General features: G+C 38.4%; 1 protein-coding gene across 1 annotated transcript in view; it reads right to left on the bottom strand.

Moving 5' to 3' along the window:
* Positions 1-8,674: 8,674 nt before the first annotated feature.
* RRP15 (ribosomal RNA processing 15 homolog) overlaps positions 8,675-18,920 on the bottom strand; it is a 39,346-nt gene continuing 29,100 nt past the window's right edge. The window contains exon 5 of the mRNA XM_032318417.1: positions 8,675-9,185. Within this exon, the coding sequence (XP_032174308.1) occupies positions 9,072-9,185 (114 nt within the window). The 3' untranslated portion in view covers positions 8,675-9,071. The remainder of the gene's footprint in view (positions 9,186-18,920) is intronic.

Here is an 18,920-nt window from a genome sequence, read left to right as displayed (position 1 = left end):
CTGTTAACCTGAAAATTTTTGTGATCCAAATTCCTACAATTTCTGCTTTCTCTTTAGAGTATCTCAGTCATACCTATGTGCCCCTTTACAAAGGCAGTATCTTCACAGATTCTATCAATGGCGGGCTATTTACCATAAACCAAAGAAATAAATTTTAAAAAGTGGGTGTGTGCTGTGACCTGAGAACAACTTCAACAATACACAAACAGGATTTTGGTTGCCTGGTCAGTACAGATAAGATTTTAGGGTTTGCTTCTTTCAGAGATCTTTGTCTTTTAATGTTAATTAAGGTTATTAAACAACAGACAATGACACGGTCAACCAAGTTATTTGAAAAGTTGTAAAAATTAAATCTAATCAATGCCACAGTTGTACTGATTGTTCAGAGACTAGGCACTCATCTGGTTGAACGGAAAAAAATTTTTATCAATCATTTAATTCAATGATAGCCTAAATCATGCCACCTAGAGGAGAGCAGTGGTATTTCTCACAACTTCCTATATGGAGAAAACCAACATGCTCAATTTTCTGAGTATTTTCATCATAGCTTATTAAACAATCTACAAACATCATTTTGCTGTAAAATCATTTAAAAAACTAATCAACAGTGTCACCTCAAGAATATTTCCCATAGATATGTTGTTTCATTTCTAGAGGAAAAACACTGTATGACAAAAGCTACTGCACAAGAAAATGAAAGTTACAATTTGACATGTTGAACACACACATTTTCAGGAAAGATCCTAAGTCAGTAACAATGGAACTTCCATAATTCTAGTTATCTCCTAGCCAATAATATCCTAAGCTAAAATCTAGTCTTCCTGTATAAAGCATAACTGAAATATCTAAATTCTTAAGAGCACATATGTCAACACTTAGCATTTTCATGAATCATCAAAATATCATTAAATAAGAAACAGTAGCATATGGGCAATATATTGTATCTTGGTAATGAAAAGAGCAACAGAGTCTTGTCCTAAGAGATAAAACTATGGGATCCCACTCTTAGTAGTCATGCAGTTCCATTTCTGCAGAATCCAGATAATTAAAACATTTTAATTACCAGACATATTCAAGACGTAAAATAAATTCTCCAACGGCACACGGTATAATAAACAGACAGAGGCAACCAAAATGAAGCCTGGGAAGGCATGCTACTTGAAACTCTAACTTGCCACTGCCAGGAAGATTTTCACTTTTGATACGCCTTGTCCCCTCTACCTTCCCCAGGCCTTGGGTTCAGGCCCTAAGTAAATGTGACTGAAAAATAGAACATGTTCACTTATTTTTCCAGAGCAAAAGTTCAATTTCTATAATCTCATTTTCTTTTAAAATCTCATTTTCTGTAAGACATTAGTATCATCTAAAATTAGGAAATTAGTGTTGTGTACAGCCGCTCTGTCAATTCAAGCTTGGACTTGACTGTATTAGCTGTGTGACCTTGCCAAGTTATTGAATCTACTACCTGTTCCCTCATCGATTTATTGGCGACAATAACAGCACCTACCTCATGGGGTTATAGGAAGACTGTGTAAGCTAAGTGCATTATAAAACATGTAAATAGTATCCGGCCTATAATAATTACTGTATAAATGTTTGTTATTATTATTACTTGCTCTGTTTCAACCTAAACTTGAATGATGGATGAGACCTGTCGAAAAAGATGGTTGAGTATGAAAAGGCAACATTTTAAAATAAGTCAAGGAAACAGAGATTCTCATTTCAAAATAAATTTCTATTAATCAAGAGACACAAAATGACACAAGGGGGAAAGAGTCAAAATTCTTCATGCTCAATGTTCAAAGCAAGGTAACTATTAAAATTTAAAAAAAAAGAAAAAGTGGGGCACACCTGGGTGGCTCAGTCGGTTAAGTGTCTGCCTTCAGCTCAGGTCATGATCCTAAGGGCCTGGGATCAGGGAGCCCCACGTTGGCTCTCCGCTTAGTGTAAGCCTGCTTCTCCCTCTCCCTCTCTCTGCTTACAGCTCTACTTGGGCTATCTGTCAAATAAAAAAATAAAATCTTTAAAAAAATTAAATGAAAAGAAAAAAAGTAGGACTGTAGCAAATGGGACTGTTGATATAGTTACCTCTGCACTTCTCCAAATCAATACTTAAGAGTGTCCTCGGCAAGACAGTATTTAGAGTCTAAGTTCTAGAACAGTCTAAGTACGCAAAAAATGTTTTAGTATCTTATTGAATGTCAGAATCTTTTTACTCATTGTGAGACTTGTCTTGCAAAATGTCGAAATTATCTTCTTTAATAAAGAATGTATTCTTATATACATCTAATGAACTTTTGGCATTTAAAAAACTTATCCTGTCATGTTTTTAATCTCACCCTTTCAGTTAACATTATTGACACGTCTTTTCGCTGCCATCATTCTAAAGGGCAGCAGAAAAACAGAAGTACCAAGGTTTATGTAAATGATCACTTATCACTGAAGCTGTAAGTGGTCTAAAATTCCTTGCCATTAGAAACAATGTTATACTACAATACTGTTCACACAGCCTTTTTGTAAGCAGGGTCTTTTCCTGAGGAGGGTTTCCAGAAGTAGGGCTACTGGGTCTCAGTATGGATGTACGACCTGCAGACTGTAAACTTCTGTGGGGAGAAACATTTACAATTACACAGATCAGAAATGAACGACAAATCTACAGGCACAGCACCTGATCCTCCAAGTGCGTGACAGGGAACGTTCCTGGAGACCCTCCCTACTACATAGCAGGCACCGTGCTAGATGGGCTCGGTGGAACATTATCCAAATTCCTATTACACGAACAAGTGTGTGCCCAGGCGGGATTTATATGCTAGTGATACGTAATTTCACCTACCATCAAGTCTATTCGGGAGGCTGTGGAAGAACCAGATTATGGCAGTTGTGGGTTGCACAATCTAGTTATTCTTGGTGTTTACAGAGAAGGGTAGTATCACCTTGAATCTTTGTACCTATGAGCTTCTACATTTAGACTACATAGAAGAGAGCCCAGTGTTACTGTACGAAGACCAGTATCATGCAGAAACACCCCGATGTTATGCTTGGTAATACGCGGCTACTTCAGGGCGACTGCTGGGTCCGGCCGCTGTGTGGATGTTTTGAGAGCTGAGGTCCATCTATTGTTTATGTCCATGCCCTGGGAGGGGAGGCACTTTTCCCTCAGACTGAAGTCTGGTTCTGCAAGCGCAAAGGCAACTGTCTAGAAGCCGGAGGGAGAATGAACAGCTGTGAGGCCACCCACGCGGGAAGAAGGACACCGCTCTCAGCTGTCTCTCCACTCGGAGCCCCGGCTGGTCCTGACCCCACACAAATTTGGTGTTCTCGCTTTGATGTTTATGAACCGATTGCATTTAAATGCAGGATAATGATTCAGGGGTTAGAGAAACTGTTATTTATACAAACGTGGTTAACACCTCATCATTTTCAGCTGGCTGTGCTAATAATGCTCATTGTGCTCTTTGTTTTCGGTTTTTTTTGCCCAAATCTGCAATCTGAATTGGCTCTGGCAAGATGTGGCTGTGTGCTGGCATAGACTGGAACTGCCGGACGACCCCAGAGGGCTGTGACTGAAGACACTTCTCCGGGGGACCTCCTAGCGTACGTGGTGTCTGGTGTCTGGTGTCTGTGGGTCTGGCAGTCCTCCAGCTGTCCTTGTTCACGTATCATAAATCTGTTCTTTTAGGGAATCAATAAGATTTACAGTTGGATGTGTTCCTTCTGAAAACTGTAGACGATTACACTAAAAAAATGAAATGCTATTTGTTATTAACAGTGGCCTCATATTTAAGGACAACAAAGCAACTTAATTTATCTTCTCCAAAATACAAATATTGAAAAAAGAAACAGTGATTTAATCAATAAAATTACACCAATATTTGTATGTGCTTATATTGTATCCATAAGTTTATCAGAAGAACTCACAGACATTTCAAAGCTTACTGCTTCATTATCAGACTAAATATATGCTAATTTTACTCTCTTCATAGTTACATAGACCACCACTAGCTACATGCAGCTTTTAAAATTTAAAGTATTTAAAATTAAGTAAAATTTAAAACTCTGTTCCTTTATATCACCAGCCACACTGCAAATATTCGGTAGCCCCTTGTGCTAGTGGAGATATAACGTGTCCAGCAACACAGACAATCATATTGGACTATACTGACTTGGACACTGAAATTATAAGGAATTAGCTCAGTCCTGTAACATACATCCTTGCTTATATCCTTGGTTGTAAATGCTGCCTACAAAAAGCATTTAACAGACAGCTCAATACGTACCCCTGCAATTGGAGGGGCCGGGGAAAAGGGGGAACAGGTGAGCAGTGCTGAACTAGTTATTCTTGACAAAGAAAACATGCTCTGTAACTGTCTCAGAGGACACCTCTTCTGAGCACACAGGTTCATCACCTATCTAGAAAAAAAGCCCGGAACTGTAACTCCCTAAAATTATGCTTAGTAGCCTGGATGAAAAATATTCATGTGGCTCTCTAAGCTAGAAAGCACTCTTCAGAAAATCTAAAAATTATTTAAGAAGCATTAGAAGATATCTTCCATCTGTAAAATTCTGATTAGAGTTATTACAACTTAGTATTTTGTTAAACATCAATCACGGTTGTAAATGTCTTTCATGGACTTCAAAGACCATCCTACTTCCAAATTTGTTCACAGGTCCTATTGATTAATACATTTAGTCAAGCTTCAGAGAAGTTCACCCAGTGAAGAAGTTCGCCAGGCCTACCTTGGCTGCAATAGTCGCTAAGATTCATCTATCCAGCTGGCCAAAATTCAGACTATGGTTTCCTCGCACCTGCAAATATCTGCAGGGCTTAACGGTCTCCCTATGACTAACATACCAAATGGAGACAAACATCACATTAATCCTAAGAGATGCATTTAAGGAAAGAGCAGAATGAATTCTGCTTCCTTCGCTTAACTTTCTCATTTTAATTTAAGTCAAGAAGCAATGGTAAAGTTATACCACATCTAAGTTAAAAATGTACAACTTGCTATTTTACATACTGCTATAGACTATGTGTCTTCCCAAATTCATCTATGAATGTCCTAATCCCCAATGTAATGGTATTTCCAAGTGGAGCCCTTTGGAAGGTAATTAGGTCACAAGGGTGGAGCCCTTATGAAGGGGATTAGTGCCCTTATGAAAGTGACTGAGAAAAGATGATCTCTCTCCTCCCTGAGCGAAGACACAAGAAGTCAGCTATCTGCAAACCAGAAAGAGGGCTCTCACCAGACATCGAATCTGCTGGCATGCAGCTGGGGACTTATCATCCTATAGAACTATGAGAAAAGTCTGCTGTTTTAGCCACCCAGTCTATACGATATTCTGGTATAGCAACCCAGGCTAAGGCAGCCAGCCAGACACAGACACATACATGCTTTTCTTAAGAAACTACAAAGGTTCAAAAATATATCCACTAATTTTTCAAATGTTTATTATTTTTAAAAAACATTTATTTATTTGAGAGGGAAATGGAGAGAGAGTCTCCCAAGCAAGCCCCGCACTGAACGTGGAGCCCAACGTGGGGCTCGATCTCACGACACTGAGAAACCAAGAATCAGACACTCAACCAACTGTGCCATAAGGCACCCCTCAAATGTTTATTTAAAAGTGAGATTCACGTTGCACATACATAGCAACAAACTAAACACAATAATGGTTCTCTCAAGTCATGAAAAAGCCCAAAGAAAGAAAACTTCCATCCCACTTCACTCAGGACTCTTCTCAGCACATATATTTATAAAAATCTAAGATAAAAACAACAAAAAGGAAGTAAAGCTAAACAGGGAGCAAAAAAAAAGTATCCAAAGTTTGCAAAAGTACTGCCTCATTTATTTGACCTCCTCCTTCTTCTGCGATAGAAATACTTACGCTCTGTGGAGGTTTCCTTTACAGGCATTTTAGGCCTTACAATTTCTTTAACCTCCCAGCAATGCAATTTATATCTACAGTTTGCTTACGTTTCTGTTCAGACTTCAACCTTGGGAAGTCTCTGCTATTATACGTGTAACTAGGACATCTTCAGGCATCTGTGGACTGCACCCAGATGGCTTTGTAACGAAGTACTGTACTCTCACCACCTGCACAGGTGGCAGAATTAGTTGGTGGTCACTGAATATTAGGTCTATTCATATATGCAAAACACAGTAATCAAAAGAGCCCTAAGGTTTACCAGAATATAAACATTCCCTTTCCACTCCCTTGTAAAACCCACAAAATATTTTTAAAAACTTGGAACCTACCCTCAAATAAACCTTCTGGAACCTCCTCGCAGGTCATTTTCAGCCCCGAGTACCGAAGGTGAGCCTTCGGACCATTCCAGCTAAAGCGCTTCCACAGTATGCTTTTCAATGAGCAGAATAATATTTGATCTATGTAGAATTCTAAGTAACTTGAAAATAAACCCAATACTCCGACTCCAAGCTAAAGTGCTAAACTATTAAGATGATTCTAAGTATTTTCAGCCTAAAACAGGTATTAATTTTGACTCTGAGAGCTCAATGCCTAAAAACAATGAATAACCAACACTAAACTATGCTAAATATTGACAACATTCACGATATCCGCATAACGGGATAAGATAATAGCTGGTTACTGGTTACCTGGAAACTACTCTCCACAGTCTTTCTAAACAAATAAAAATTAACTTTTTATTATTACAGTACTCTAACTAGTTAACAAAAATAAAATCCAAATATTGTTATGTCGAGATAAAGCAGGGAAGATCTAGAAATGTGGTTCTTTTTCTCTTCCCTAGTTAACTCAAAGACGATGTAGGAAGATGGAACAGATGCAGATCCATCCGACTGATGTGAAAAGAATTTAAATGTTGTGGGTAAAATACTTAGGGTAGAGGCGCCAGAGCTAGAATATTTAAAACACTCATCTCAAGATATATATTTCGTTTCTAAAATAATAGGCTCATCCTTGGATTTGTATTAAAACGTAATGGTATTTTGCTTATATATTGCATAGCTAAGATGCAACAATACTAAAACATACAAAATATCCCATTTTTATGACAGAAATTATTTCATGTACTTTGAATATGCTTTATAGCGTTCTAAAATAAGTGATAAATTTTTTTATACTGGCAAATCACCTTTAATTTAGAATAAATAATTTCTGAAAGAAGAATATCTGCCTATGTTCTCTTCCTTATTTTCCGTTAAAAACTCTTGCCCAATTTTTTTTTAATTAAAAACTATGTGAGTTTATGTTTCAAAAATATTTTAGTAAATAAAAAGTTACCTACTCTGGGCCCCTGGGTGGCTCAGTGGGTTAAAGCCTCTGCCTTCAGCTCAGGTCATGATCCCAGGGTCCTGGGATCGAGGCCCGCATCGGGCTCTCTGCTCAGCAGGAAGCCTGCTTCCTCCTCTCTCTCTGCCTGCCTCTCTGCCTACTTGTGATCTCTGCCTGTGAAATAAATAAATAAAATCTTAAAAAAAAAAAAATTACCTACTCATTTCTATCATCCAAATGTACTATTCAGAAGAATTTTTGCAAAGCTTTAATATGATACAGAATAAGATTAAGAGCAAAAAAGAAATATAATCTTTAATTCTGGGGAGAAAAAATTTTTAACTGCTGCAAAGAATTTTCTTTTTCAAAATCATGTATGTGTTAAGTGATAATGAACTATTCACCTGCGTTAAGTTCTATCATGATAGTTAGCACTCTTACTATTTGGAGGAGTACTGGTTCGCATTTATTTATGTTAACTGACAAAATGGTAGTTCTATAATTTAATAAAACACTTAAGTTCAGAAGTTGGGATAAATACAAAAATGCATCACTTGATATCTTAAGTGTACACCTTCCTTTATAATAATAAGTACCAGGCCATGAACTAATTTAACCTTGGATAGGTAATACCTGTAACACTCAAATGGGCTTGAAAATATAAACCTCTCCGTTCCAGCATAAGTTCGGGGGAGGAGGCAAGTATGTGCAGATGAGCGGTAGAAGGGAACTCTTTTTATGATGGAAAGATGGGAAAAGGAATGGATCCCTTTTTTAAAAGGAACAGATCACAGTTATTAAACAATTCCTTTATAAACTTCAGATCTTAGACGTGGTCTCAAAGAAATTTTGGAATTATATACAACAGTCTTACTTTCTTTTGGCTTAACATCTAGATACTAAGCCACCTAATTTAATCATCTTTACGGGAGTGACAAGGAACCAAATCTCCAAACAGATGGAGCATCCCGACGAGACCATCTGCAGCCAAACTCTCCCGTTTCCCTGGTCAGTCAAACCAAGCAGGAGAATTTAAGCTAATTCAAGTGTCAGGGAAAAGCTGGGGCAGGGGCAGAGTCTAAAATACATCAAATATGCTTTCTAAGAAATTATGCCTCACTGCGTAGGTTAAACATGAGAATTTCCACCTCAGTAAATCTCTCATACAAAAATAACCTAACACTTATGTGTGTTTTAGCATATAAAAGGACATAATAGAAAAGTAGAAATTTGGTGTGTTTCTTAAATCTTACATAGCACAAGTTCTAAAAATGAAATCATCACGCTGAATCAGAAATACTATCATGTTAAATTACACTACACAGGTTTCTCAAGAGCTCACCAAAACAAATACCATAAATTCCCCTCACGAAAGCACAAACACACAGAACCAACAAAGCTGGAAAGCTGAAAAACATTATCTTCAGGGAGTTCATTTTAATTATGAAAAGCAATGCATTTCTAGAAACTGATGATACTGGAACAAAATACCAATATCCATGACCAATACGTAAACTTATAATGATCTGGGCAAAATGTGCATCTCGCTAGTTAAGCAGAAATACTCCTTTTTACATGTTTGAGAAACAATGCTTAAAATCATCCAAGGTTTGAAAAACTTAATTTAACAAAGTATTCATGAAAAGAGAAAACACCCACGTTGGTAATAATAAAAGTCTTTTGGCTTTCTTACAAATGATAGCTTCACAGCCACGTAGCTCTGAGAGCACAGAGCATTTCGCTAGGAAAAATACACTGACTGTGTGCTGTGTTTCCTCTACAGTCTATGTATCCAGTCGCTCCCAGAGCCTGGCTCACTGGTTATCCACATCATCACTCTCTTGGTCCCAGTCTTTCATGGATGCTCCCATCATAAAATCATCACGTAAGATTGTCCATCCAGGGCCCTCTTCTGATTTCGCTTCAGTCTGAGGACAATTACAGAAACAAAATAGCAAAAGACAATTTAATCATAAGGGAAATAAAAAAGCCCAAGCTACAAAACAAAACTTAGTTTCAGAACAGAAATGAAAACAAGACAAATTATAGTTAATTTACACACTGTGATACAAGCACAAATATGGAATAGAGTTATACGTTCATGAACTATTTTAACCCCATAAAAAATCATGGAAGCAAAAAAACCTTTTACTGGCGGGGGGAGAGAATATAGTAGAATCTAGGTTTGCTATGAATTTTTAAAATCTGGCAATCGAAAAAGACTTAAATATTATTTAATGTTTATGGATGATTTATTAGAAAAATTCTGGCAAACTATTTTAAAACAAAAAGGAATTTAACAAAGCCTTATCATACATAATAAAAGAGAGAAAAGGAGACTAACTTGGTATTGTGTTAGGTTTTTATAGATGTTATCTCATTTAACATTTGATAAAAATGTGAACCAAATGTTCTTTATTTAGGTTATGATCTCACTGCCTGACCTAATCATGTAGTCAAAAGACTAATCACATGCTAAAAAGATAAATAACTGAAGCAGGCAATAAACGTAATAGGTAGTCAATTTTGCTTATTTATAGAATTTACATAAAATGATGACAGCTGAAGTACAACCTTGAATTTCATGGTACAACAGCACCACCTTGTGGTATTAATTAAGTAACACAATATATGCGACCTCAAGTTCTGGGGTTTCTTTCCTTCATTCCACAAATGTGCTTCAAGCACTGTTTTTAGTGTTGGAAATACATTCGTGAACAAAACAAAGCCCCTGTTCCCTGGGATCTAACAGTCTACACCTTTCTATTTAAACCATTCATAAAATACAACGTTGGGAAAAACTCCCAAAGTATGCAAGAACCCATGATATTTGGCTAAAAAATAGTGTTATCTTTACGAGAGCTATTAACCATATAAAAAGCAATTTTTAAGAGAAAAGATATTAAAGACATTTCCTGGGTTACAAGAGATTACTTATCTAATTCTGCTGAAGCTACCTTCTATTTTAAAAAACATCGCCCCAAAAGAGCCAATTCTATTTAGGAAAAAAAGGACACTATTACAAAACAGGAAAAATATCCTACTGGATTCACCCTTGTCTTCCTGGGATCAAAAAATCAAGCAAAGTTTGTACCTAAATGTAAAGACTAAAGAGTGTACAAATTGAGCAAAGATTTCAGAATTGTCTTAAGTCAAACAGCGTGCTCTGTACTTTAATTAAACCAACACAAAAAAGAAAAAATATCGGTGTTTTTAGAAACCAACACTAAAACAACGGCAAAGCTTCTCATGCCCACACTGATGCGGGAGTGAGCAAGCGAGAAAGGAACGTGTAACTCTCCGCACGGAGCCCGCGCACACCTTCACATCACTCGTCTCTACGGCTCCAGAACTTCCTTCCTAAAACTATTCTTGCTTCTGTTGGATTTAGTTACCTAACTGGATAAAAGGCTATTTTTTTTTTTTTAATTCAGCTCAAGATTTCTTTGCCAATCTCCTCACCTTAAGTAAGAGAAAAAGCTGTTTCCTTGGAGAGAGCCACTTAGATGCAACCAGAATCAAAACACCTCTCCTACCACATTAATCGTTCAAAATTTTCAAGTAAATTCTAAAAAGTATAGGACTCCTAGGATAGCCATATGCAAGTACCTGACCAGTAAAGACTTCACCCTGACACTGATGTTCGTGTTTACACATGAACAGGCACACTCTCTGCGGTAAGCTTCCACGGGCAGAGTTACACCCAATGCGCTGTCAACATGCCCCCAACCACGGGAAGGCAGACCCCTCATGACTGAGCTCAGTGTAGACTGTTTTTACGTGAGAGCGCGTCCTGACAGCCCACCTCGGCAGGACTGTGGGTTACTCCTCTACTAGGCAGCATCATAAAAGCTGTTAGCAGCCGAAAGCAAAGGAAGGAAGAAGAGTAGAACAGGGACAAAGCCTTAAACAGGTAGTTCAGAAACAAAGAAAAGAACCATAGTGGACCAACGAAAAGAACTCACTAATTAAAATGTTGAAAGCAACTGCCCAGCACGCTTGTCTTGAAAGACAATTATGTAAACATATATTTCAGGCAAAGAGAACAATCATAGTAAACTCGAAGCATCTCTCAACGGTCCAATGCAAAGAGTAACAATGAAGTCAAGCTTTGTTGGGGGATTTTGGTTGTACTGTTTTTTTTTTTCAGCAACTGATTGTCTATATCAATAATTTTCCAAGTGTGGTCCCCAGACAGGCAGCACTAACATCAATATCACTTGTTAGAAAATGAAAATCTCAGGCCCCATTCCAGACCTCCCGAATCAGAAACACTGGGAGCTGGAGCCTGGCAACCTCTTTTCATAAGTCATCCAGTGCTTCTGACACTGGCTACAGACTGAGAACCACCAGTCCATAAAAGAACAAATAAGCCTTAGTTTCATTCTCTGCTACAAGACCTAGTAAATGTTATAGCTGAGAGAGAAAAGATTTTAGATTCTGGAAATCCAATGTTAGGACACCTCACTAGATGTTTCTAAAGTCGCCATCATCCAAGCTCACACATTACAGTGCTATCTTTATACTGTGAAGCAAAAACATGGACAAAAACAAAACAAGAGAAAACTTAGTACAAACAAGTATGGGTTAATGTATTTTAAAAAGCAGGTATTTTTAATAATATTTGTCCTGATGCAGTGCAAGAAACACTGTGTTTTAAAGGCAACAGGATGACCCTTTACTTTCTCTGCCTACACTTTCTAGCCAGCCAAGAAAAAAGGCGGGGTGGGGGGGAGTCCACGTAAGGTGGCAGCTGGAACATACACAACTAGTCCTGCTCAACTGCAAAACTCACTAAAACAACAGAAAAGTGCCTTGTTATTTTAAAGACATAAATCACAAGGAAAAGATCCAGAGAGACAGCAGTGACAGCGTGGAAGCGAGACGGGCCAGAAGACTGTCTGGTCAAAGCCACGGAAGCGCACTCTTAGGACTGCAACTGTCAAGACGTGACAAACCCAGTTCACACAGCTGGGTCTCAAGAAACCAACCAAGCAACCAACCAAAGCCCCGGAACTAGCACTCGCTGGGTACTTTGGGAATTGAGGATAGGAACGGAAGGCTCAAAACAAAGAGAACTGGGAGAACCTTACATTGAGAAGCGATCAGATCTCTGGCTCCCCTTGCCCATTCCACACTAGCTGGGTGGGAGACTGAAGCTTTACCCTCCGGAGAGGTAATGGGCTAAGCACGGATGAAGGCGCAGGTGCAGTACCAGAAACAGAGAATTAAGTTATACCCCCTGCTCCCCGATAACGAGTCTCAAACCTCTTCTCACTTTGGGCTCCCAAGAATACTGGGAGGCAGGGGCGCCTGGGTGGCTCAGTGGGTTAAGCCTCTGCCTTTGGCTCAGGTCATGATCTCAGGGTCCTGGGATCGAGCCCCGCATCGGGCTCTGCTCAGCGAGGAACCTGCTTCCTCCTCTCTCTCTGCCTGCCTCTCTGCCTACTTGTGATCTCTGTCTGTCAAATAAATAAATAAAATCTTAAAAAAAAAAAAAAAAAGAGTACTGAGAGGCAGATCTTTCCCTTCAGGCAGGAAATCAGGAACAGCCTAGAGAAAATCTGGCCAGTCACTAATAAACAGCCCCCGGAGAGAACACCACACGAAGGCTCCTGTCACATGCACAACATCCACACACGCACAACTTCATTGCCTCTTTGGGATTATTTGTTCTAAATCATGAACAGACGACTAAGGACTATCAGAAAGGAAAGAGAGGGTAACAAACACAAACATTTAGAAAGCAGCTTGTAGGAAAACAGAAGTGTTCAAAGAGAAGAAAATTTAGGGGAAAATACCATTAATATACTCAAAGAATTAGGAGATGATAGTGCATCCACACAAGTGGTTGCTATTTAAAAAGAAACATTAAGAGAATAACAAGGAGCCTGAAATTAAAAACATGATGGCAGAAATAAAAACATCAATACAAGGGTGAGAAGCTAAAGCTGTGGAATCAGCCAGAAAATAGAGTAAAAAGAAACAAGTGATGGAAAATAGAAGTCAGATAACTGGAGGAGCAGTCCAGGAGGTTCAACATACAAATAACAATTATACAGAGAGAATACAAATATGGAGGGGAGGAAAACCAATGAAATACTTCAAGAAAACTTCCCAAAAGTAAAGGACACACACTTCCAGAATAAAAAGAGCCCTGAGAGTGTCCAAAATACAAAAGAAAAACCAAGCCACATCAAGGACATCATGTACAATTTCAAAATAATAGGTACTGGAAAAATATCCTGCAAGCTTTCTCAGGTCCAAAAGAGAACAAACAAGTCTCATACTTAGAGATGATCAGGAATTAAAACAGATACAGATTTTCCTATAAGCAACCCTATAAGCAAGAAAGCACAAGATACATTCTTCCAAAATACTGAAGAAATAATTCCCAACTTAAAATGCAATACTCAGATACACTGTTTTTCAAGTATGAGGAAAGAACAGAGGTACTTTCAGACTTGTAAGGTACCCAAAAGTTTACTTCTAATTAAGCCTGTCTCAGGGAACTACTGAGAATGTCCGCCACAAAAACGGAAGAGTAAACCAAGAAGACAAAGACACAGGATAGAAGAAGTAGGCAGTCCAACAGAGGAAAGAGAAGGGAAGTTCGGGCTGCTGGGGTGGCTCAGTGGGTTAAAGCCTCTGCCTTCAGCTCAGGTTGTGATCCCAGGGTCCTGGGATGGAGCCCCGCATCAGGCTCTCTGCTCAGCAGGGGGCCTGCTTCCCTTCCTCTCTCTCTGCCTGCCTCTCTGTCTACTTGGGATCTCTGTCTGTCAAATAAATAAATAAAATCTTTAAAAGAAAAGGGAAGTTCCAGAGTGAGAGTAAATGGAGACTCGAGAATCAGGCACACAGACATCCTAGAACACGGCATGATACCGTAACCTGACAAAAACACTGAAGATATGCTTCACCAAAACAGTGGGAGTAAACCAAGAAAGAAGAAATGTGATCCAGTAAGTATGAAATCCAATCCAGAAGAAATTCCAAGGATCATAAAAAATATAAGTCCCAGGATGACAACTGTGAAGCAGCCCAAGGGGGCAAGCAGCCCAGAAAAAGGAGAATGGGGCAGTCTAGGAGAGAACAGCTCAAAAATACATTTTGAGAAACTAAACTAAGGAAGTTACATATGAAAATCAAGGCGATTATTAACTTAAGGAAAAACAAATAGAAAAGAGACAAGTTAAGAATACAGAGAGGCATAAATGCCAATGTAACGAGCTAAAGGAGTAAAAAGTGGTTGTCCTGGGGTAGAAGCCCCAGAAGAGTAGGCAGAATAGGGCAGAAAACTACTTATAATAATCCTTTTGGCAAAAATGTGGCCTCTTAAACCACATGGATAAGTAAAAATTAATTTAAATGGGGAAAAACAGGACCAAGTAATAAGAAAACAAACTATTCCTTGATTATTTCCACAAATTCTAAGTTTTGCAGGCCTCCTCTAACATCTTCCCCAAAAATCTCCCCCAAGACACTCTCTCAGTTTTACTATGATTCTGTTTCCCTTTCCAACTTATTGAAATGAAAAAAATGTTAAAAACATGAATTATGCTATGAAGTTATTATTGCCAGTTTACATAATACTGCCTTATTTCTAATTCTCTTAAAATTCCTAGCCGGAAAGCAGCTGTCTTCCTCATCTTATAGAAGGAAACGAAGGCTCAAAGAAGTGAAGGAACTTGAACTCAAGTTCAGTTAATAAATGGTTGAGTCAACAGTCAAGCACAAATCCATGATTCCAAAGTCCAAGTTCTTTCCGTAATACTATACTGCTCTAAAACTTAGTAAGAACACTATTATTACTAAATCGCCTGTTATAACCTATAAATTATACAGTACAATGAGTACTAAAATACACTGAAAAGGACTGAATATGTTTAACACAATTTCTATAAAAGTCAGAACTTGTGGGGGGCACGTGGATGGCTCCGTTGGTTAAGCATCTGCCTTCAGCTCAGGTCATGACCCGAAGGTCCCGGGCTCCCAAATCAGGCTCCTGCTCATCTGCTTCATCCTGTCCCTCTGCTCCTGCTTTCTCTCACTCTCTCAAATAAATAAACAAAACCTTTAAAAATAAAGGGGAATATTATATTGCACAACAGATTTACATAATTATCAATTTACTATATCTTTTCCATAAAGATGATTTATCATTAGGTATAAAAATTTTCTGAATATTTGGACCATCCACAAAAAAAACGTCGATCAGAGATTAATAAGAAAAGGCGGCTGAGGGAAATTCCAAATGTGTCATTCACTGGAACACTTGCCGAGGGTGATTCCTAAACAGATTGCGTTACGTGTTAAGACATCATGAGAATTAGGGTTTTTTGGTTTGTTTGTAAAATGGAGGTAGTGGTAATCTGATGCATTACTTTTATAAAAGGAATGAAAACCAACAGAGTTCTGGATCTGAATCACAGTTGACTATTGATTACAACACTGAAAATCAGAAAGCTCAGAGGTCCAGGTCTTCAAAAAAATTAAAGATCCTTCCCTTAACCTTGGTACAGAAATACTGCAAGATACAGGGAACCACACTACCCAGTTTAGGCTCAGACAGGTGCTCTCATCAGGAGGAAGTGTAGGAAGGTTCAGCACAATCAAAGCCGAGCGGGGTTGTGCAGCCCGTCAGTGCCGCAGCAAAGCAGTACAAACTCAGTGACCTCCAGCAACCTGCACGGCAACTCTCTGGGCCTACATCAACCGACAAGTAACACTGATTAAATGCAAAAGTTTAATGAAAACCACATGACACAAGGAAACAAAATAGTCCCTACCCTCACTGGCCTGCTTTTATACAAATATTTAATCAAGATCATACAGAAGCAGTCTGTGTCAATTTTGAAGATGAAGACAACCCTTAAAAATGTTAATCAGCTTCCATTTCAAGGTTCAAACATACGCTGGCAGCTACTGAAAAGCAAACTGAAAACAGAGGTTTGGAATTATTCATTAGTCTAATACCAAATAATTAAGAGTTTAACCTCATTTCAATTCTGAAGGGGAAAATTAAAGCCAAATCCTAAAACAATAAACAGTATAATCACATCTATATTTAGCAATGAGCAATAGTTGTGATTTCATTGCTTTCCCTGAGAATGTTCAGTTTCCATTTTAATTTAGTTTCACCTAAATTTAAAAAGGTTCTTAACACATGGGCTAAATTCACCTTAATACCTTTATTGTTGCAAATTTTTTATAAAGCTATTTACAGTTGTAGTTAGTAACTCCCCTCCAGCTGATTAAAGCCTATCTGAAAGTTCTGCCATGGAAATGAAGGATATATGGGAAATCCCTTTATAAAAAGATTTATTCCAGTAGAAATCAACAGAAATGAAACACAGCCCCGTATTTTTAGAATCTGAATAAGAACATCTATGGCTTTCTCATAACGCCAGACATTAAAGCATCCCACGAACCATAAAGGTTATTTATTTATTTATCTGAAAGAGAAAGCAGAGACGGAGAACACACGGGGTAGGGTGAGGGGGGAGAAGGTGCCTCTCTTCACTTTTCTAGAACTCTGTCAGAGTTTTTATTTTTATTTCTTTTTTAAAGATTGTATTTCTTTCTTTGCGAGCGAGCGAGAGAGAGCACAAGCAGGGGGCAGAAGGGCAGAGGGAGAGGCGGACTCCTCTCTTAGCAGGGAGCACCATGCAGGACTTGATTCCTGAGCCAAAGTTAGATGCTTAACCAAATGAGCCACCCAGGCACCCCAAAGATTGAAAATTTAATCAGAAAGTGTTAAAATTTTCAAACTGGAATGTACAAGAGTTCTAGTGAGAACATACAGATTCAAGGTTATATGGAAGATCCTGTAATCAGTACATACTCAACTTTCCTCTAATTCTCAAATCAGGGAATAAAATAAATTAAATATTAAAATAAATAAAATATTAAAATGGTTCTTAATATTTTATTTATTTATTTGACAGAGCAAGAGAGCACAAGCAGGCAGAACAGCAGAGGGAAAGGGAGAAGCAGGCTCCCCAGTGAGCAGGAGCCCGATGCAGGGCTCAATCCCAGGACCCTGGGGTCATGACCTGAGCTGAAGGCAGTCGCTTAACCAACCAAGCCTCCTAGATGCCCTAATTCCCAAAGAATTCTTAATAAGCAATTCCTAATTGTTTTGATCAATCTGTGCCTTCTTCATTTCTTCACACACTTGTTTTAGTTCGTTGTAACTGTTTTACTAGGACAGCATTCCAGGCAATAAGCCCATTTGGGCTTTGTTTTTGTTAACTATTGTACAGTTTCCAGATTCTTGTACAGTTTACAAACTTAAATGGGTACCTGTAAGATCCAAACAAGCAAGAAAAGTATTCAGTAGGCTATCCAAGGAAAAAAGACCAAGATGCTAAAATTATGTCCCCTTTAGATGTAGTCCAAGCACATGTTAAACGTAGACAGCTCTCTAAGAAAACCTAATTCTACGTAACTTTCTGAGAATTCAGGCCTAATACTTCTAAAACTTTTCGGTGTTTGTTTCCCCATCTGCTGCACTATTTTTTTATTTTAATTTCCACGCTGCCCTGGATTTTACCATGTACTCAATGCACACGACTGCTCAATGCGGTTCGCTCTGGCGGCTCCCATTCTAACTTGCTCTCTATATATTTAAATAGAGTTAAGTTTGAGGAAACATTTAAGCAACCCAGATGTTCCTCATTGTTTATAATCTCTTAAGAACTCTTAATAAGTTAAAGTTGACTGAACTGCCCAAAAGACAAATGTAACACCTCAAGAAGCCTTTTGACAAAAGTGCTCTATTATTTTTAGACTCAATTAGGAACTTGAAACATTGAGAACACACTCTGCCAGTCAGACGCTTAAAGCATATCGTTCTTCTTTTATCAACCTCGTTATATAGTATATAGATGAGAATTCAGACTTATAAACAACTTACTAGGCTGTGAATTCATCTAGAAAACAGACACTAATTTTTAAAATCATAAATGTGTTAAAAAGCTTAAGTGAGAAAACACATGTAAAAGTTCTCTGTGAAACTATGAAATGTTACATAAACAAAACTTCTATCTAGTAAAAATATGCATGCTATCAATCTACCTATGAAAATCAACAAAAAGATTTAAAAATAAATAGACTGTCCTCACTAGAGATCCCTGGGAAAAGGGTGTAAGATTGTATTTCTTTCTTTGCGAGCGAGCGAGAGAGAGCACAAGCAGGGGGCAGAAGGGCAGAGGGAGAGGCGGACTCCTCTCTTAGCAGGGAGCACCATGCAGGACAAGGTTAATCCTGAGAGCCTGTGTCCCAGAAAGCAAAAAAGTACTCGAAGGAAAATGAGGTCACATCAGAAGGGCACAAGAAACTAGTTTGCATTGGTTCCTGTCCTCACATTTGCGAACTTAAGCATTAAAAAAAAGCCTAACAAGGGATGCCTGGTTGGGTCAGTTGGTTAAGCCGCTACCTTCAGCTCAGGTCATGATCCCAGGATCCTGGGATCAAGTCCCACATCAGGCTCCTTATAGCAAGGAGCCTGCTTCTCTCTCAGCCTCTGCCTGCCACTCTGCCTGCTTGTGTGCTCTCTCTCTCTCCCTCTCTCTGATAAATAAATAAATAAATAAATAAATAAAATCTTTAAAAAAAAAAAAAAGGCATAATGTTTCTAAAATACCAAACAACTAGACATT

Source organism: Mustela erminea, chromosome 17, assembly GCF_009829155.1.
Source record: "Mustela erminea isolate mMusErm1 chromosome 17, mMusErm1.Pri, whole genome shotgun sequence".
Taxonomy (NCBI): Eukaryota; Metazoa; Chordata; class Mammalia; order Carnivora; family Mustelidae; genus Mustela; species Mustela erminea.
This window is presented reverse-complemented; position numbering and strand designations above follow the sequence as displayed.